This window comes from Marmota marmota, unplaced genomic scaffold (genome assembly GCF_001458135.2).
Source record: "Marmota marmota marmota unplaced genomic scaffold, marMar, whole genome shotgun sequence".
Classification (NCBI taxonomy): Eukaryota; Metazoa; Chordata; class Mammalia; order Rodentia; family Sciuridae; genus Marmota; species Marmota marmota.
The window spans coordinates 5,170,002-5,185,382 of NW_026000205.1; the positions used below are offsets into that span (position 1 = coordinate 5,170,002).

At 59.9% G+C, this 15,381-nt stretch overlaps 1 protein-coding gene, 2 long non-coding RNA genes and 1 other non-coding gene across 4 annotated transcripts in view; 2 read left to right on the plus strand and 2 right to left on the minus strand.

The window, feature by feature from the left end:
* On the minus strand, positions 1-99 carry LOC125612692. The gene has a single exon (XR_007343171.1). It is a non-coding gene; the product is annotated as a small nucleolar RNA U13 (small nucleolar RNA).
* Positions 100-2,812: 2,713 nt separating this feature from the next.
* The window catches only part of Clptm1 (CLPTM1 regulator of GABA type A receptor forward trafficking), a 30,219-nt gene continuing 17,650 nt past the window's right edge, over positions 2,813-15,381 (minus strand). Inside the window, exons 4-14 of the mRNA XM_015496719.2 lie at positions 14,900-15,058; positions 12,780-12,897; positions 8,801-8,886; positions 8,002-8,122; positions 7,283-7,527; positions 6,617-6,710; positions 5,030-5,220; positions 4,697-4,792; positions 4,280-4,415; positions 3,632-3,799; positions 2,813-3,517 (exon numbers count right to left, since the gene is read on the minus strand). Of these exons, the coding sequence (XP_015352205.1) occupies positions 3,237-3,517; positions 3,632-3,799; positions 4,280-4,415; positions 4,697-4,792; positions 5,030-5,220; positions 6,617-6,710; positions 7,283-7,527; positions 8,002-8,122; positions 8,801-8,886; positions 12,780-12,897; positions 14,900-15,058 (1,695 nt within the window). The 3' untranslated portion in view covers positions 2,813-3,236. The remainder of the gene's footprint in view (positions 3,518-3,631; positions 3,800-4,279; positions 4,416-4,696; positions 4,793-5,029; positions 5,221-6,616; positions 6,711-7,282; positions 7,528-8,001; positions 8,123-8,800; positions 8,887-12,779; positions 12,898-14,899; positions 15,059-15,381) is intronic.
* Positions 8,118-11,925, plus strand: LOC125612585. Its single transcript, XR_007343027.1, has 2 exons — positions 8,118-10,663; positions 11,191-11,925. It is a non-coding gene; the product is annotated as an uncharacterized LOC125612585 (long non-coding RNA).
* Positions 15,037-15,381, plus strand: part of LOC125612584 — a 23,409-nt gene continuing 23,064 nt past the window's right edge. The window contains exon 1 of the long non-coding RNA XR_007343026.1: positions 15,037-15,049. This is a non-coding gene — a long non-coding RNA (uncharacterized LOC125612584). The remainder of the gene's footprint in view (positions 15,050-15,381) is intronic.

Here is a 15,381-nt window from a genome sequence, read left to right on the forward strand (position 1 = left end):
TGCCAGATGGGTGATGTGCTGACATCATAACATGGCTGGCGAGAGGCACACCCCCCAGTGGCATGAAACCAATTCTTACACTGTGAGCCACAAAAGGAGCATGAGAGATTCTTCTTTAGATTGTAACAATCACTTAAAAATGTAAAAATAATACAAAACTAGTGGGAAACTGAGCCCCCGCCTGGATTTGGCATGTAGGCCTTATAGAGGTTGTGCTTTGAGTACTGGAATCAGACTGACTGCGTTCAAATCCTAGACCTCAATTGCTGTGTGACTTCAGATAACTCATTTCATCTCTGAACTTGTTTCCCAGCTGTAGAGTGGGTCTTCAGTAGGACAGCTGTGGGAATTAAATACTGATAATATGCTGGATGTGGTGGCACATGCTTATATTCCCTCCTCCCTAGGCAGGAGGAGCCTAGGAATTTGAGGGTCAGTTGGAGCAACGTGTGACCCCATCTCAAAACAATCTATTCATCATTGTAACAGTAGTGGTAGACCCTTGGATGTAGCTCTTCCCCGTGACAGGTGTACCGTCCTGAACACTTGCATTGTGATGTTTGTATGACCCTGGACAAATTCCTTCATTTCTGCAGGGCTTTTTCCTCATCTGCTAGATGAGGCTGAACAGCAAGCTTCACAGGATTGCTGCGAACGCTCCATTTACAGACTTATTACATTACACATGATGTGGGCACAGTGGTGCATGCCTGTACTCCCCGCTACTTGGAAGGCTGAAACAGGAGGATTGCAAGTTCAAGGTCAGCCTGGTCAATTTACCAAGACCCTGTCTCAAAATAAAAAGGGGCTGCAGATACAGCTCAGTGGTAGAGCACTGCTGGGTTCAATCCCCAGGGGTGGGAAAAAAGTGTCACACTCTATTCAACAGTGCCAGGCACTGTTCTAAAAGCTGGGGACATAACAAGGAACCCACAGACAAAAGCCCTTGCCATCAAGGAGCCAAAATCCAAGAGAGACGTAAAATAGATAAATAACTACACATCTGGTGGTGATGCTACTGTAGAAGAAAAGAGCAGTAAATATGAATAGAATTTGGGGACACTGGGAGGGTCTGAGGTGACATTTGAGTAGAGATCTGAAGGTGAGGGATCCATCCATGTGGATAACTGGGGGGAACATGTTCAGGGTACAGGGAAGAAGTGCAAAGGCCCTGAGGTAGGGAAATGTGTAGCTTAAGAGCAGTGAGGAAGGGGAAGCTGGGCAGCGGGGCAGCCTGGGCCATGTGGCAGGCCCTCAGCAATCGAGCAAGATCCTGTCTCAAAAAATGAAAAGGGCTGGGGATGTGGCTCAGGGGTTAAGCACCCCTGGGTTTAATCCCTGGTACCAAAACACCAAGAGTGGAGAGGAAACTAGAGCAGTGGCTGAGGGAAGAGGTAGAGACTGGGCCAGCACGACCGGCTGGCAAGGCAGTGGGGACACGGAGTGACATGCAGTTCAATGGGTAAAGCAAACCACATTAGGTACTTAGACTAGAGCCTGGCTCCTGAGGACCGACAAACAGCGGCTCCTACTACGTCAGGCCCATGAGCCCACCAGATTCCCCTCTGCTTCTTGTCAGGACTCATGCTTGTTGAATGAACAACTGAACGCATGCCCTGAGGATTTCTGCAGGCGTGCATCCACAGGGTAGGCAGCACTATTTTGGTCCCAGCACAGGGGGAGGGCCTTGGGGAGCATTTGTGGACTGTGTCCGTGTGTCACAGTGGCTGCGGCTGTGGCAGTGAATGTGCACAGGGAGCCGGCAGTCCACAGTCCTGGCTGTGTGCTCGCGGGTCTTGGTCGAGTGGAGGAGACTGACCCATCACCCCAGTGATGTCCCTGACGGGCAGGGCTGCCACCAGAGCCTAGATAGAGGACTTGGGGCTCAGGGAGGGCATCCTGGAGGTGGCGGCGCCCAAGCTGCAACCCGGAGGGTGCCCGGGGCATGAAGTTTTGAGCCGGGGTGTGTTCTAGGCAGGGAATGGCAAGCTAAGGAGCCCGGCAGAGCAGCCGTGCTGTGGAGCCATGGCCTGATATAGAGTGGGGCAGGGAATGAGGCAGATCTAGGCTACCTGAGGGACAGAGCCGCCCACAGTGCCACACATGGGGCTCAGTGAGCACGGACACCTCCCAGGTGCTTCCCCCCAGCCAGGCTCTGCAGACTGGGAAGCAAGGAGAGCCTACAACGTGGCCCTCAGCCCAGCCTCCTCTGAGCTAAGAGACCAACCCTCCCACAAATGCAGGTGACCGGGGTCCAACCCCCTCCAGGGTGCAGGAGCCCAGCCACCTCACTTCCAGCGGGCAAAGTCCCAGCTCGTGACACTGCAGAGGCGGCACAAGCATCACACCCAGGAGCGGAGCGGGTCCTCGGCACGCAGCCTCCCACGCCTGGTGCTGCAGCAGTTGGGGTGCTGCTCCCTGCCACAGCTGAGGTGAGCGGCAGCACATCAGGTGCATGTCATGACATGTCACACTGCGAGCAGGAAACCTGAGCATAGCGTCCCTCCCAGCAGCTGCCGTGAGGCCTCCTGTGGGCAGCGCTCCTGGCCCTGCCTCGTGGTGGGGTGGGGGCTGGCCCACCATGGGCAGCTTCCCAGGAGTCTGTGAGACAGTTTCAGAAGCCCCTCGAGGGCAGTGGGAGGGGAGAGTGAGAGAGGGGCCTGGTCCTGAGGCGCGACTCCCTGGGGCCACTATTCCCCCCATTCTGCATCCTCCACCAGGCAGGTCTCCCTCCGGAAGCCAGGAGAGCCCCAGGCCCCAGGAGAGAGGCTCTGCGGGGCAGAGGAAGGCAGGCAGGGAGGGGCGGCTGAGCTTAAGTTAAACACCCACATGAATTTATTAAATCCAGACTGTGTTAAGGGTGGCGGTCTGGGAGGAGGGGGTGGTCGGACAAGGGACAAGACAATGGATGACTGCGGGCGTCCCACAGAGGGGCCCCGGCCCCTCCCCACCTGGCCCCCCTCGGCAGCGCCGCATCGGCTTCACCATGATTCCCAGCAGGGCTGGGCTGGCAGGGCAAGATGGCTGGAAACAGGACAGAGAGACAGACGGCGCCTCCACAACAACGAGCCCAGCCCGCCCCGGCCCCGTGTCACACGCTGGGCCCTGGCCCAAGAGGGCCTCCTGCCGCCTGCCCGATCTGTCCAGGGAGAGGGCGACAGGAAGGGGCGGCAGGGGCCAGGTTGGCAGGGGTGGTGGTCGCCAGGAACTGGAGTGGACGAGGAGGACCAGTAGGGCTAATCCTTTTTCTTGTCCTCTGCTGGCTTTGGAGGGGCGTCCTGGGGCTCAGTGGCGGGGCTGGCCCCCAGACTGGGATGGGTGGGCAGGGACGCGGGGGCCTCCTCCCTGGCAGCGGTGGCTGTGGGGGCTGATGGTGCGAGGGCCCCTGCTGCCGTGGGGGCCTGGGCCACAGGGGCAGCAGCTGCGGGGTCCTCGCCACTCATGCCGAACTCATTCACACGGGTGGGGTCGACGCGGTAGATCCACCGTTGGTAGAGGTAGATGAAGAAGACCACGTCTGCAGACGGCAACAGGGACAGGGTCCTCAGGCCTGGGCTCGCCCGCATGCCAGCCTCAGCCCAGGGCCGTCACCCCCCCGACCCGGGGCCTGAACCCCATCCCCAGGCCTCACCGTCCCGTAGGCAGCCGATCCGGTACATGACGGGCATCTTGATGACAAAGGCGAACAAGTCATCGATGAAGGTGTTCAGGGCCTTGTAGGTGAGCATGCGCCATGGCAGGTGGGCCACGGACTTGAGCTTGTAGTTGATGAAGAGCTGGGGTGTCATGGTGATGAAGCCTGTGTGAGAGAGGAGGGCACCCTGAGTGCGGGGACGCGGGTGCTCCTGGCCTTGGAGTGCTCCATGGCCCCGGCGTCCAGCCCCACTGGCCTCCTCGCCACCCACAACCCCACCGCATCCCCGCCTTGGGGCATTTGCATGTCCTCTGCCCTCTGCCGTGAGATCTTTGTAGGGTCCCCTCCCTGGCACTGTTTAGCCCCGGTTTGGACACCGTCCCTAGAGGGGCCTCCCCAGTTCCCTCTAAGTGGCACCCGTGGTCTACCCTCTTCACCACAAATGGGGCCAGGGCGCCCCTAGACCCCCACATCCCACCTCTCTACCCTGGGTACCGCTCTGTGGGACAGGTCTGCCTCCTCTAATGATGGCCAAGCCTGGGGAGAGTAGGCCCAACTGACTCGATCCCCACTGTGTTCTGGTACTGCCCAGAGAGGGCCTGGGATTGTCCACCAGCGAGGCCCTGCCCTGTCGGCGCGGCTCACCAAAGGTCAGCAGGAAGCCGTAGAGCATGCTCAGCACCCAGGAGTACCAGCCCTTGTGCTCCAGGTACAGGAGGCTGTAGACGGCGTAGCAGCCCAAAAGCGGGAAGAGGATCCATGACAGGTACCGGAAGGCCATCTGTGGGGTCACAGGCAGGGCTGTGGCTGGCTCTGAGGGCCCCACCTAGCACCCTTGTTCCCAACCCACACCTGGCCTGGCAAGTTGGGCTGGGGGAATTTCCAGGTAGCCCTGGGAACTCTGGACTTGGCCAGGAAGTAGATACGGCAGGCAGGGGACACAGGGTGTGGCATAGGCCCTAAAGTGTGGGCTCAGCAGCTGGCAGGCTGATGGCTCAGTCCCCACTCCTCAGGAGTATAGCTGCTTGGACACTGTTCACTAGGGCTGCGGGGGACACTCACGTCGTCGTACACCTTGGTAGAGGACTCGATGTACGTGGACTTGTCTTTGAAGGTCGGGCAGGGGAAGATCCCTGCCACCCTGTGCTCCCGGTCCAGCTGCACACAGGAAAGAAGTGGTGTCAGTTGTGGCCCTGGCCCCTGCGACCCCTAAGCCAGAACCAGACCATGCCCTCCCCACTGTTCCCAGTTCCCCTGGCCGACATATGACCCAAAAAAATCCCCTGGTGTGAAAATCCCCTTGTCCTGGAGTGCAGCAGCATCGGGAAAGCCCCAGAGGCCAGCTCCAGGCCCGGGCTGGGAGGAGGCCCCCGCCCCTGACTGGCCCCGACGTACCCGGACATCCATGACCTTGGTGATCTTCCACAGGTCGATGAGAACCCCGATGAAGACGCTGACCTGGACCACAAAGTTGGTCTCGTTGTCCAGGATGTAGAGGAGGACCACGAAGGACTGGAAAACGCCAAAGAACACGGAGCGCACAGAGAGGCCCTCCAGGGACTGCCGGCTGTTCCAGAACTGGATATCTGTGAGCCGAGGCGGGACGTGAGGGCCCTCAGTGGGCAGGCGAGCACTGCGCTCCCCCAGGAAGGGCCTCTATGCACTGGTGGCCTCCACGCCACGAGCAGGCAGGACCTCTGAGGTCCCCATGCAAAACAGGAGCACCCAGTGCCCCCGGGTGCCGTCCCTTGCCTGATGGTCAGACAGATGCTCATTGTGCACAGTGCTGGGAGTCACAGCCGGGTGGGGTGGAGCCTGGACAGATGCTGGCCTGCCACACCACAGCCCACCCTGCCTCCCGGGATAGGAAGGTCTGGGGCACAGGCTTGGGGACCTCCTCCAGCTCCCCTCGTGCTAAACCATGAAGGAAATGGAGTGTGGACACCCTTGGGCTCTAGTCTCCAACCTGGGGAACTCAGGTCAACCACACCCCTCGGAGCCCAGCCAGGCTGATAGGGTGACAAGCGCAACCACAGGAGGGCCACACCACAGCCTGGCTCACAGCAGCAAGGCCAGGCCGCAGTCACACAGGGCCCACTGGCACTCGGGGCTGTGGACCTGGCCCACTCTGCTCAGCCCACCACACCAACCCCCAGGCCCACTGGTAAGAATGGAGGGGAGACGAGTTCTGGTGGGAGGGGTGGCTGAGTCCCTCCTAGGGCAGAAAGCGACTGCTCCATTCCTGCAGGGACCAGGGGGAGTGCCCACACTTCCACGAGCTTCCTCCCTCTTCTGGACAGGATGAGCCCAGCAGACCCGCCCAGGGTGGGCAGAGGGTTTGGTGAGGCAGTGTCTAGTGAAGCTCCATGTGACAGCTGACCAGGTCCCCATGGAGGTCACATCAGGGACTACAGTGGGACACTACGTTCTTCTGGACAGTAGGTGCAGGCACCCCTCCTCCTGGGGACTCTGGCCTCGAGGGTAAAACGGGCTGGAACTGTGGGTGACGTTGGCAAATGGCCTAAGCTCTGACCTCTGCCTCCTCTGTTGTACCTGAGGGGCGATGACAGCCTCCTCAGGGGCCAGCGTGGTCGTCCTCAGAACTCGGCCTTCACGGGACTCCTGCCTTCCCGCCAGGAGGGCGGGGGGCTGGCGGGAGGCGGCCTGCCAGGCAGACCAGGAGCCGCTCTGGGGCTTCCCTGCTCTAGGCCTTGGAGTTCCCCGGCCTGTTCCTGCTGGTGCCATTCTGGCCTCGGCCTGAGCAGCAGGTCCAACCCCTCCCTCAGCTGGTGGGTGGGAGTTTCTGGGTTGGGACTTTTGGGGTCACTGTCCCTCCCAGCTCACCGGGTTTCTGGAAACTGGAGCTGAGAGATCCCAGGTAGGGGGAGGTATGGGGAGGAAAGGGCACCCCGATTCCCTGCCCTGCGCCCTCCCATCCCCAGGCCCCACAGGTCTCTCAGAGCCCTGGGGTCCCACACCTACCGTTCTTAAAGGCCAGGAACTCAAAGACACTGTGGACGATGGACACAATGATGGTGAGCGCCAGCAGGTAGGGGTTGGTCTCCAGGAGGGCAACCTGGGGGAAGGGCCATGAGCACTGCCCGCTCCTGCTCAGAGCTGCCCTCCTGCCCCAGGGCACCCAGACAGGCCCTGCTGACAACCCCCAGGCCCGCCCCTGGGGCCTTCCAGAGAGGAAGAGCCAGCACCAGCCAGGAGGACAGCTGGTCAGAGAAGGACACACGGGGACGAAGACATGATACAGAAGGGAGAAGACACAGGGAGAGGCAGACACAGGGAGAGAGGTGGGGCAAGGGACACGGAGGGACAGCGAGGAACAGAAACCCAACGGCAACCACAGCCCCAGGCACACAGAGCCTAGTTTCAATGTCACGCAGCCAGGTTGACAGATGGCCATGGGAAGGCACTTAGGGCAGTGATGTGAAGTCGGGGAGACAGGGTGGGGCGGGTCCAGATCCAGAGGGCCCGGCCCAGTGATGGGCTGATGGAGCGGCGGCAGGGCCCCAGGCCAGGCAGGGCCCTGCAGGAAAGGTCCAGGCGGTTTGAACTGGGGGCAGGAGAGAGCTGCGGGAGTCCCCAGCCCATGGGCCACTTCCCCTTGGCCTCTGCAGCCAGGAGGAGCCAGCTCACCTTCACCGAGTCCTGCTCCTCGTCTGACTGCTCGTACAGCTCGTCGCCCAGGAAGTTCCAGGGTGACTTGGTGCTCTGGGCCGCGTAGAGCTGCCAGCGCCAGAGCGACAGCGGGCAGAAGGAAACGCGCAGCGGCAGGCTGGCCAGGCTCTCGTTGATGGGGTAGTAGTCCTTCTGCAGGTTCCAGTAGTCGTTGAAGTAGATGATGGGGTAGTAGTCCCCGCTGACCGCGTCGAACTTCACGTCTGGGGGCACACAGGGCGGGGCACTGCTCAGCCAGCTGGGGATAGGGACCCAGGATGGCCCCTCTGACAAACACTGGAGGCCAGGGGGCATTTCTGGGCTGTGTGAGAGCCCCTGACCTCAGCAGAGGGGCCTGGGTGGAAGGTCGCAGCCAGGTACCCCGGGGTGACCCCGTGTCCGAGGCTTTGTGGAATCAGTCAGAACTGCCTCAGCTGCCAAAGCCGGCAGCGGGTGCATTTTTTGAAAATGCTTGTGATGGATGAAACCTGCTGCAGACGGATTGGCACCCGGCAGCTGGTCACCAGTGGTAGCCGGTCCTGGGTCACCAGGGGCGTGGGAGTGAGAGGAGAGCAGAGGCAAGACAGGGCTGGGAGTCCAGGGAGGGCAAGGACTTAGGAAGGTCTCTCGGGGTGAGACAGGAAATGGACTCGAGCACCCTCCCAGGCCTCTGCAGGCTGCCGCTGGGCTGGGCTTACACTGGTCTAGTGGGGGCGGCACGCTGCCCTTCACCCACGGCGTGTGGTCGTCCACGATGTTGATGGTGATGTTGGGGTGCCAGTGGGAAATCACCTCCACGGGCCCATAGTCCTCGGCCCTCTGCAGGGAGATGGGGACCGCAGTGGGCTCGGGGTAGCGCAGGGGCTGGTGGCAGCCGCTCCACACACCTCCTCCTGAACACCCGACTGTCATGAAGGCTGGACCTCCACAACCACAGCCACGGGCAGAGGACTCGCCCTGGCCCACCCAAGGCCAGTCTTCAGACCCCCGAGATCCTCTTACCCGGGGGACAGAAAAGTGAAGCCCACAGAGGTAGGGGGCAAGGCCCTGCCTTGAGATGGTGGCTCCACAGGTTCCTGAGTGGCATCCCTCCTCCTCCTGGGACTACCCAGGAAGCAAGACTCCCATCCTGCGGGTCCCCCTGCTGCCCAGCCCACCAAGACCTGCAGCCCACAGCTCCCCCTGGCCGCATCCCCGGGCCTCTCCTCTGCGCCAGCAGCCTGGGTGTGAGTCCCGCCCCACCGCTGCTTGGCTGAGACTTAAGCACGTGTCCCCATGTGAAATGGAACCCCCTCACAGAGCCAGCGAGAGGCTTACCGGTAGACCTCCCCACTCCACCTGATTCCCGACCCCTTTCCAGGTAAGGAAAGGGAGGCTGAGGGAGGTGTGGTGGACCAGCGCATCCCAGCTCAGGGGAGCCGTGGGCCATGGGGCTGCCAGCTGGGGGTGACCGACCCAGCTGGTCCCTACGACGCCCACAGCCCCACTCACAGTTACCTTGATCATTTCTGGGTCGGCTTCCGTCTCTCCCGTCAGCAGGTTTTTGGTTTTCTGAAATCGCCTGCGCTTGTATTTGTTGATCACTGTGGGTGGTGGGGGAGGGGAAAGATGGGGAGGTGAGGCCTCGGGCACGGGCACCTGCATGTCCAGAGGCCAGGCCTCTGCTCACCCAGCGGAGGACGCCACTGCCTGCACCACACATCCGATGGTCCTCTGGCCTCTCCACCCACCCGGCCAGCCCAGGGGCCCCTCCTGGATGACAGGGCTTGCCTTCTCACTGGCCTCTCAAGAGGCCATGCCCCCTGACCTCTGTTGGGGGAGTGCTGGGTGGGCAGCACCCTGAGCTGACCTCTATCACCCCGCCTGGGCCTCTGGATGGCTGCTCCATCTCCCTGTGACTGTCCCCTGCAGTCTTCATGGATGGCCCCTTCTCAGCCTGCAAGTCCCAGGTTAACTGTCCCATCCTCTCAGCGACTCCCCTGAGCACACTTCCCCTCCTAGCTGTTTCCATCACAGCCCTCGGCGACGCAAGCCCACTGCCCCTGTGTCCCACCCAAGCCCATGCAGCAGTCAGGGCTGATTTCAAACACTGACGCACACACCGCAGGCTGGGATGGCCGCGCACAGGGTCATGACGAGGCAGGCTGCAGACGGAGCCCAGAGAAGGCCTGGAGCGCCAACATGAGAGGCATCCTGGGGCTGCGACGCCCCAGCCAGGGCCGCCCCCACTCCTCTCATGAAGGCCCCAGGCTCTGTGAGCCCTGCCCTGGGCACTGCCAGGACTTGCTGGGAAGGGGGGCGCTCACTCGTGCCCGTCGCCCCACTCCTGGCCATGGGGCATCTTCTTATTCCCTTTCATTGGGAAGAAGAGCTGCCTGTGACCTTCTCCTGCTGTGAGCTTCTCCGTCCTGCCCGCAGCCAGGGAGGGAGGGGAGCTGGTCAAAGGAGCTGGCCACGAGGGCTCCGGAGACAACCCTGGATCTGACTCCTGCAAGCTAAGGGATGCCGAGTCGAGTCCCTCCCTGGACTCTGGAAAGGAGGACCAGGCCTGCTGTCGCTAACACGAACGCCACCGTCTCTCTCCTAACCAGCTCATCTGAAGCTGGGCCTGGGGTGTGCCCCTGCAGGTCCAGTGTTTGGAGAGCCGAGGCAGGAGAGTCACTTGAGCCCAGGAGATCAGGACCAGCCTGGGAAACACTGAGAGACCCCATCTCAAAAAAGAAAGAAGAGAAAGGAAGGAAGAAAGAGAGAGAGAATTAACTAATTTGAGACCTGGCCCCATGTCCCAGGAGAGCAGTGAGCACTGAGGGTGGGCATCCTAGAGAAGGAACTCTAGAAGGACATGTCCTGCGCCATCTTCACCTGGGAGAGGCGGCCAGGGAGGGAGGGGGCGGTGCTGGGCGGGAGCATGGAGAGGGCCTGGCTCAGGGGACCGGGCTTCTAACAGGAGATGGGCCCGGCTGCCACGGGGAGCAAAGTGCCTCCTGTTCTCCAGATTTTGCTTCTAGAGCTGCATCACCCAGCATGGGGTCCCTGGCCCATGTGACCTCTGAGCACTGAAAGTGTGGCTGGTCAGCGGGAGGCGGGCTATGAGCGTGGTGTGCTCTTGGCCTCACCTTCGTTCCCACACTGATTCCACGTGGAAATGACAGGTGCCGACTGAGCTCAACCTCGTGCCGTTAACATAAATCCGCTGGTTTCATTTGCCCCTTTATTGCTGGCTCTTTTCCAGGAGGAACTGCAAGCCTCTGGCTCACACTGCACCTCCTCACACAGGGCTACTCTGGACCCGGATGCTGGCCTTTGGGGAACGAAAGGGGCTTTTTTGATCACATCCTCATTCTTCACCCTGTGGCAAAGGTAGCTAAGTCCAAGTCCTTCCATGTCCCTTCTCTGAGGGGTCCCAGCACAGACTGGGGCTGGGGGTGGCCTGGGTGGCCTTGGGTGGCTTTTCAGTCTACTGGCTGCAGGCCTACTTTACAGACATTTTACATCTGTCACACTGCCCATGAGCAAACTCACTGCGCAAGCCACACTCCCCCAAGTCAAAACCCCAGCAAACACAGTCATCAGACAGCTCACCAGGATGATCAGGTGAGCAGCAAGCGAAGGTAGCAGGACCCACCTGGGCTACATGCAGGGCAACCTCTGAGGTGTCACACAATTTGACCCCGACCCTGACCCTGACACATCTATGGGACCATCCCGGTAGGTCACAGCCTCTCAGGCCACCTCTCCCACTTCTTCCCAGCTCCTTCTCAGGGAAGCCGGCCGGCAGCTGAACGCGCTCCCAGGCACACTGGCTTAGAACGTGTCTGGCAAACTCCAGGGGACTTTTCCAAGTCAGTTTTGGGGACTGACATGAGCTCACCGACTTTCTTTTACAGAATGACCATCCTTCAGGATCTTTTTTTAACAAAGGGAACAGGGAAGGCCTGACGCATATGAAAACCATGACATCTGTCACAGTGCTACCCCAAACAGCCAGGTGGGTCTGACCAAGCCCACAGGACGCTGGGAATAGTACTCAATAAAATAAAAGCTCCATGGAGTAAATAAAACCCAAGGTAGGGGAACGGGGGATGGGGTTTCAGAAGAGCCATTCTCCAGAGCTGCTGGAACCCAGGGACAGTGAGGTTTCTCTGGGTGCCAACAGGAGACCATGGACTCGAGGAAGTAGCCCAAAAAGCTAGGTAAAGACAATTATTAGCTTCCTGGAAAATGTGAAGTTAGGCAGAAAGGAATTTAAAAAAAGGTGTATTCACCGTATGGTTCAGACACGTAAGAGTCACATAGTCAAAAACGTTTAAGAAAAGTGCTAGGGCCGCAGCCCAGGGGTACAGCACCCCTGGGTTCAATCTTCAGGACCAACAACAAAAAAAGAAACTCCAGTATTAACTTATCAGTGGGAGCCCTGGTGGTGAAGGAGCAGGATAAAGAGCTCAGTTGATCTCTACTGAGGCTGGCTGTGGTGGCCAGGAGGAGGAGAAGGGGCGGACGGGAGCCTGGGCTTGGCGCACCTGACATAGTATTTGAATTTTAAACCATATATGTGCAATAGGAGATCTAAAAAATAGTCAACCAGATGCAATGAGTGGAGAGAAATAAAACTGGTTTCAATACAGGCTGTGTCAGAAGTTACGAATAGCCAGGTGCAGTGACCCACATCTGTAATCCCAGAACTCGGGAGGCTGAGGCAGGAGGATCACAAGTTTGACACCAGCCTGGACAACTCAGCAAGACCCTATCTAAAACTAAAAAAAAGGGCTGGGGATGTGGCTCTGTGGCTGGGCTCAATCCCTGCACACACACAAAAGAGGCCGCAAGCATCCAGCTCTGCCCGAGGTTTGTCCACCCAATCAAGATTCTCCCAGTGCGTGCCTAGCACTGCCCGGGCCACCAGGCCACATAAAAGTAGGGGGACAGTCCTTGAAACAGAAGGCCTCATCCAGCTGCAAGGCCCCTCACCATGCCTTCCTCAGGGACGAGCTAGGCTCAGACCTTATTGCAGGACCCAAATGACAGGGCCACCTGGTCGAACACAGACACTCCTCCAAAGGCAGTGTGTGCCCCCAGCACCCGCACACAGAGGCTGCACCGCCACAAACACAACGAAAAAGATACCATTCCCATGCCAAGCCCTGCCCCACTCCCCTGCCGTGTACCCTGCGCTGTCCACGGGGCACCTGAGCATCAGCTTCACCAGCCCAGGCTGTGCGTGAGTCACCCGCCACCCCTGGCACACTCCCTCCAGAAGTCCCCGCCTCCACCTGCTCTTCCTAGCCCACTCCTCTGTGGTCTGGGTGCTGAGGCCACAGGGTGCGTGAGGGGCAGTCTGTCTGTCGCCCCGGCCTCCCTAGGCATGAGCCGCAGCTTGCCCTTCCTGACCTGGGATTCACTGTCCGCCACTCCAGCCTGGGGCCCAGGAGGCTGGGCCCCTTATGGCGGGTCCTGGCTGTCGGGAGTGACTACTTACTCCGGGACATGTGGACCGTGGCCAGCCGGCGGTACAGGGCCTTCTGCCGGGGGTCGGGGTGGAAGCCGCTCTTGGTGAAGTAGACGTGGATGTAGATGGAGCCATTCTGCTGCACGCTCTGGAAGACAGACGGGCAGCTGGGCGGGCCACTGGGCAGAAGGAGCACGGAAGCCCTGCCAGTCACCTCTCCCAGAAGCTGCTGTCCCCACTTCTCCAGCTGTTTACGAGGGCCCGGGTGGGCAGAGCAGCTGGGCAGCTCAGAGCAAACACCAGGCCAGATGCGGAGTCCATCCCAGCTCGGCTTCCCCGCCGGGCCTCGGTGTCCACCTAAAGGACGTGGGTCAGCATGGCGCTACCCTGACCAGACCACACTGCAGGGAGGACCCAGAGCACCCAGCAGGGTCCACACAGCACAGTGAGGCCTTAGTCACCACCGCCAACAACAACCGTCACCACCAGGCAGGAAGACAAGGCCCACAAACACCAGCTCTTACCACATTCCCCCTGCCCTAGGCCCCTCCCACAGTGTCCCCCTACCCGAGCGAACAGTCACACATCAGCCCTGTGCCGTGAGTGGGTCACATTACAACCCCATTTTGCAGAGGAGACAACTGGGGTTCACATGAAGGGGTTAAAGAATACAGCGTGAAGCCAGGCACAGTGGTACATGCCTGTAATCCCTGCTACTTGGGAGGCTGAGGCAAGAGGACCCAAGTTTGAGAACAGCACAGCAACTTAGCGAGACCCTGCCTCAAAGAACAATTCAGGAAAGGGCTGGGATGTAGCTGAGCGGTAGAGGGCCCTGGCTCCATCCCGAGGTCCACACCAAAATAAAAAATAAAAAAAGAATACAGGGACGAGTAGGTGGACCAGAACCCAGGGTGCAGGCTCCTGGGACCACCCCACGACACACTGTCCCCTCCACGTTCTTTGTCCTGCCTCCCACTGCCCAGCTCTGCCAAAGCCTTTCTCGGGCTAACCCTCCCCGTCTGAGGGCTGCTCTCGCTGGATACAGACGAGGAAACCAAGGCTGAAGGGATGCAGGCTGCCCGAGGCTCGGAGTGGAGGGCCCCGGGCAGCTCTGAGCAGAGCTGGGACTCACTTGGCACCAGGTCCTGCCTGTGACGTCCATCCCTGACTGCACTCCGAAACTTTGAAGGAGGAAACACCCAAGTCCATGGGAGTAGCTCTCGCCGGTGGCTGGCCAGTCCCCAGCCTCCTCTCGGCCTTGGGGTGGGGCCTGGGCTTGGTATCCTGGCAGGTGGTGTCACCTGCCTAAGACACACTGCGTCCACATCCTCCAGCCACACAGACAGGGCAGAGGCGCCCCACACTCCTGGAGGCTGAGAAGGCCTGCTGAGAAGAGGCCGAGGCTCACACCAGGGAGGCTCCTCGCTGCTCCACAGTCGCTGAGCCTGTGCTTGGCGCCCTGCTGGGCTACAGTGACAGGGACACAGACGTGACTGAACTGGCTGCAGACTTAACCCTCACAGGGCTCAAACATTACGAGGGAGGAAGATCTGTCCCCAAACAGGAAGGCCCAGAGTGGACAGGGAAAGATGGGAAGTGCTGCCGGCTATGAGGACCCAGAGAGGGAGTGTGACCAAGCCCGAGTGGCAGGAGGGCTTCCTCGAAGAGGCTCGATTTGAACCTGAGCTGCCAGTGTCCAGAGACGGAGACCCCAAGTTTGGATTTCTCACAAGCTAAGTGACCCTGGGGAAGTCGCCACACTTCTCTGTACCCCCGTTTCCCTGCCTGTCAAATGGGGACAGCAATAGTTGCTCCCTCATGGGGTGCGGCAGGTTTCCCTGTTGGGTGAGTGCTTGGTCAACATTATTCTGACACTGGGCTTCCTGACACGCTGGTGATGAGGCGGCCCTGGAGGTGACAAAGAGGGCCTGGAGGTGACGAAAGGCCCTGGAGGTGACGAGGCGGCCCTGGAGGAAGATCACTGTGTTCTTACTGCTTAAAGCTCGAGCCGTGCAATCTTGGATGCAGCTGGGAGAATCGCACACCAATTCCACCCCACCCAGCTCCTCAGGAGGCAGAGGAAGCCCAGGGACCTCAGGGCTAGACCTGCGGGAGGCGCCCCCAATGGGGCCAGGACCATGGGCACCCACCTGCGGGATGTCAAGCTCGGCGAAGTGCTCGTAGCAGCCGTCGGCGTTCTCGCCACTAGTCCAGTCTCCGTACACGAGGTCATGCTGCTCCCAGAACAGGGCTGATGTGGCGTTGAAGTCTGTAAAGTGCTCGTGCTCCGAGATGTACACGTGCAAGTTCTGTGGAGACGGGAAGAGTGCAGAGCTCAGAGCCTCTGAAGGCTGACAGATAAAAAGCAGGGGAAGAGCTGGGGGCAGGGGCTGGCACACTGACACAGGTTTGCCTGTCCTGCTCTGAGTCTGACATCCATGAGCATAAAGCACCTCAGGCTGGCAGGAGCCAGGTGTGGTGGTGCATGCCTGAATCAGGAGGCTGAGGCAGGAGGATCACAAGTTTGACCAGCCTCAGCAACTAAGTGTGACCCTGTCTCAAAACAAAAAATATAGCTCAATGGTAAAGCACCCTGATTCAAACACCAATACCTAAAAAAAAAAAAAAAAAA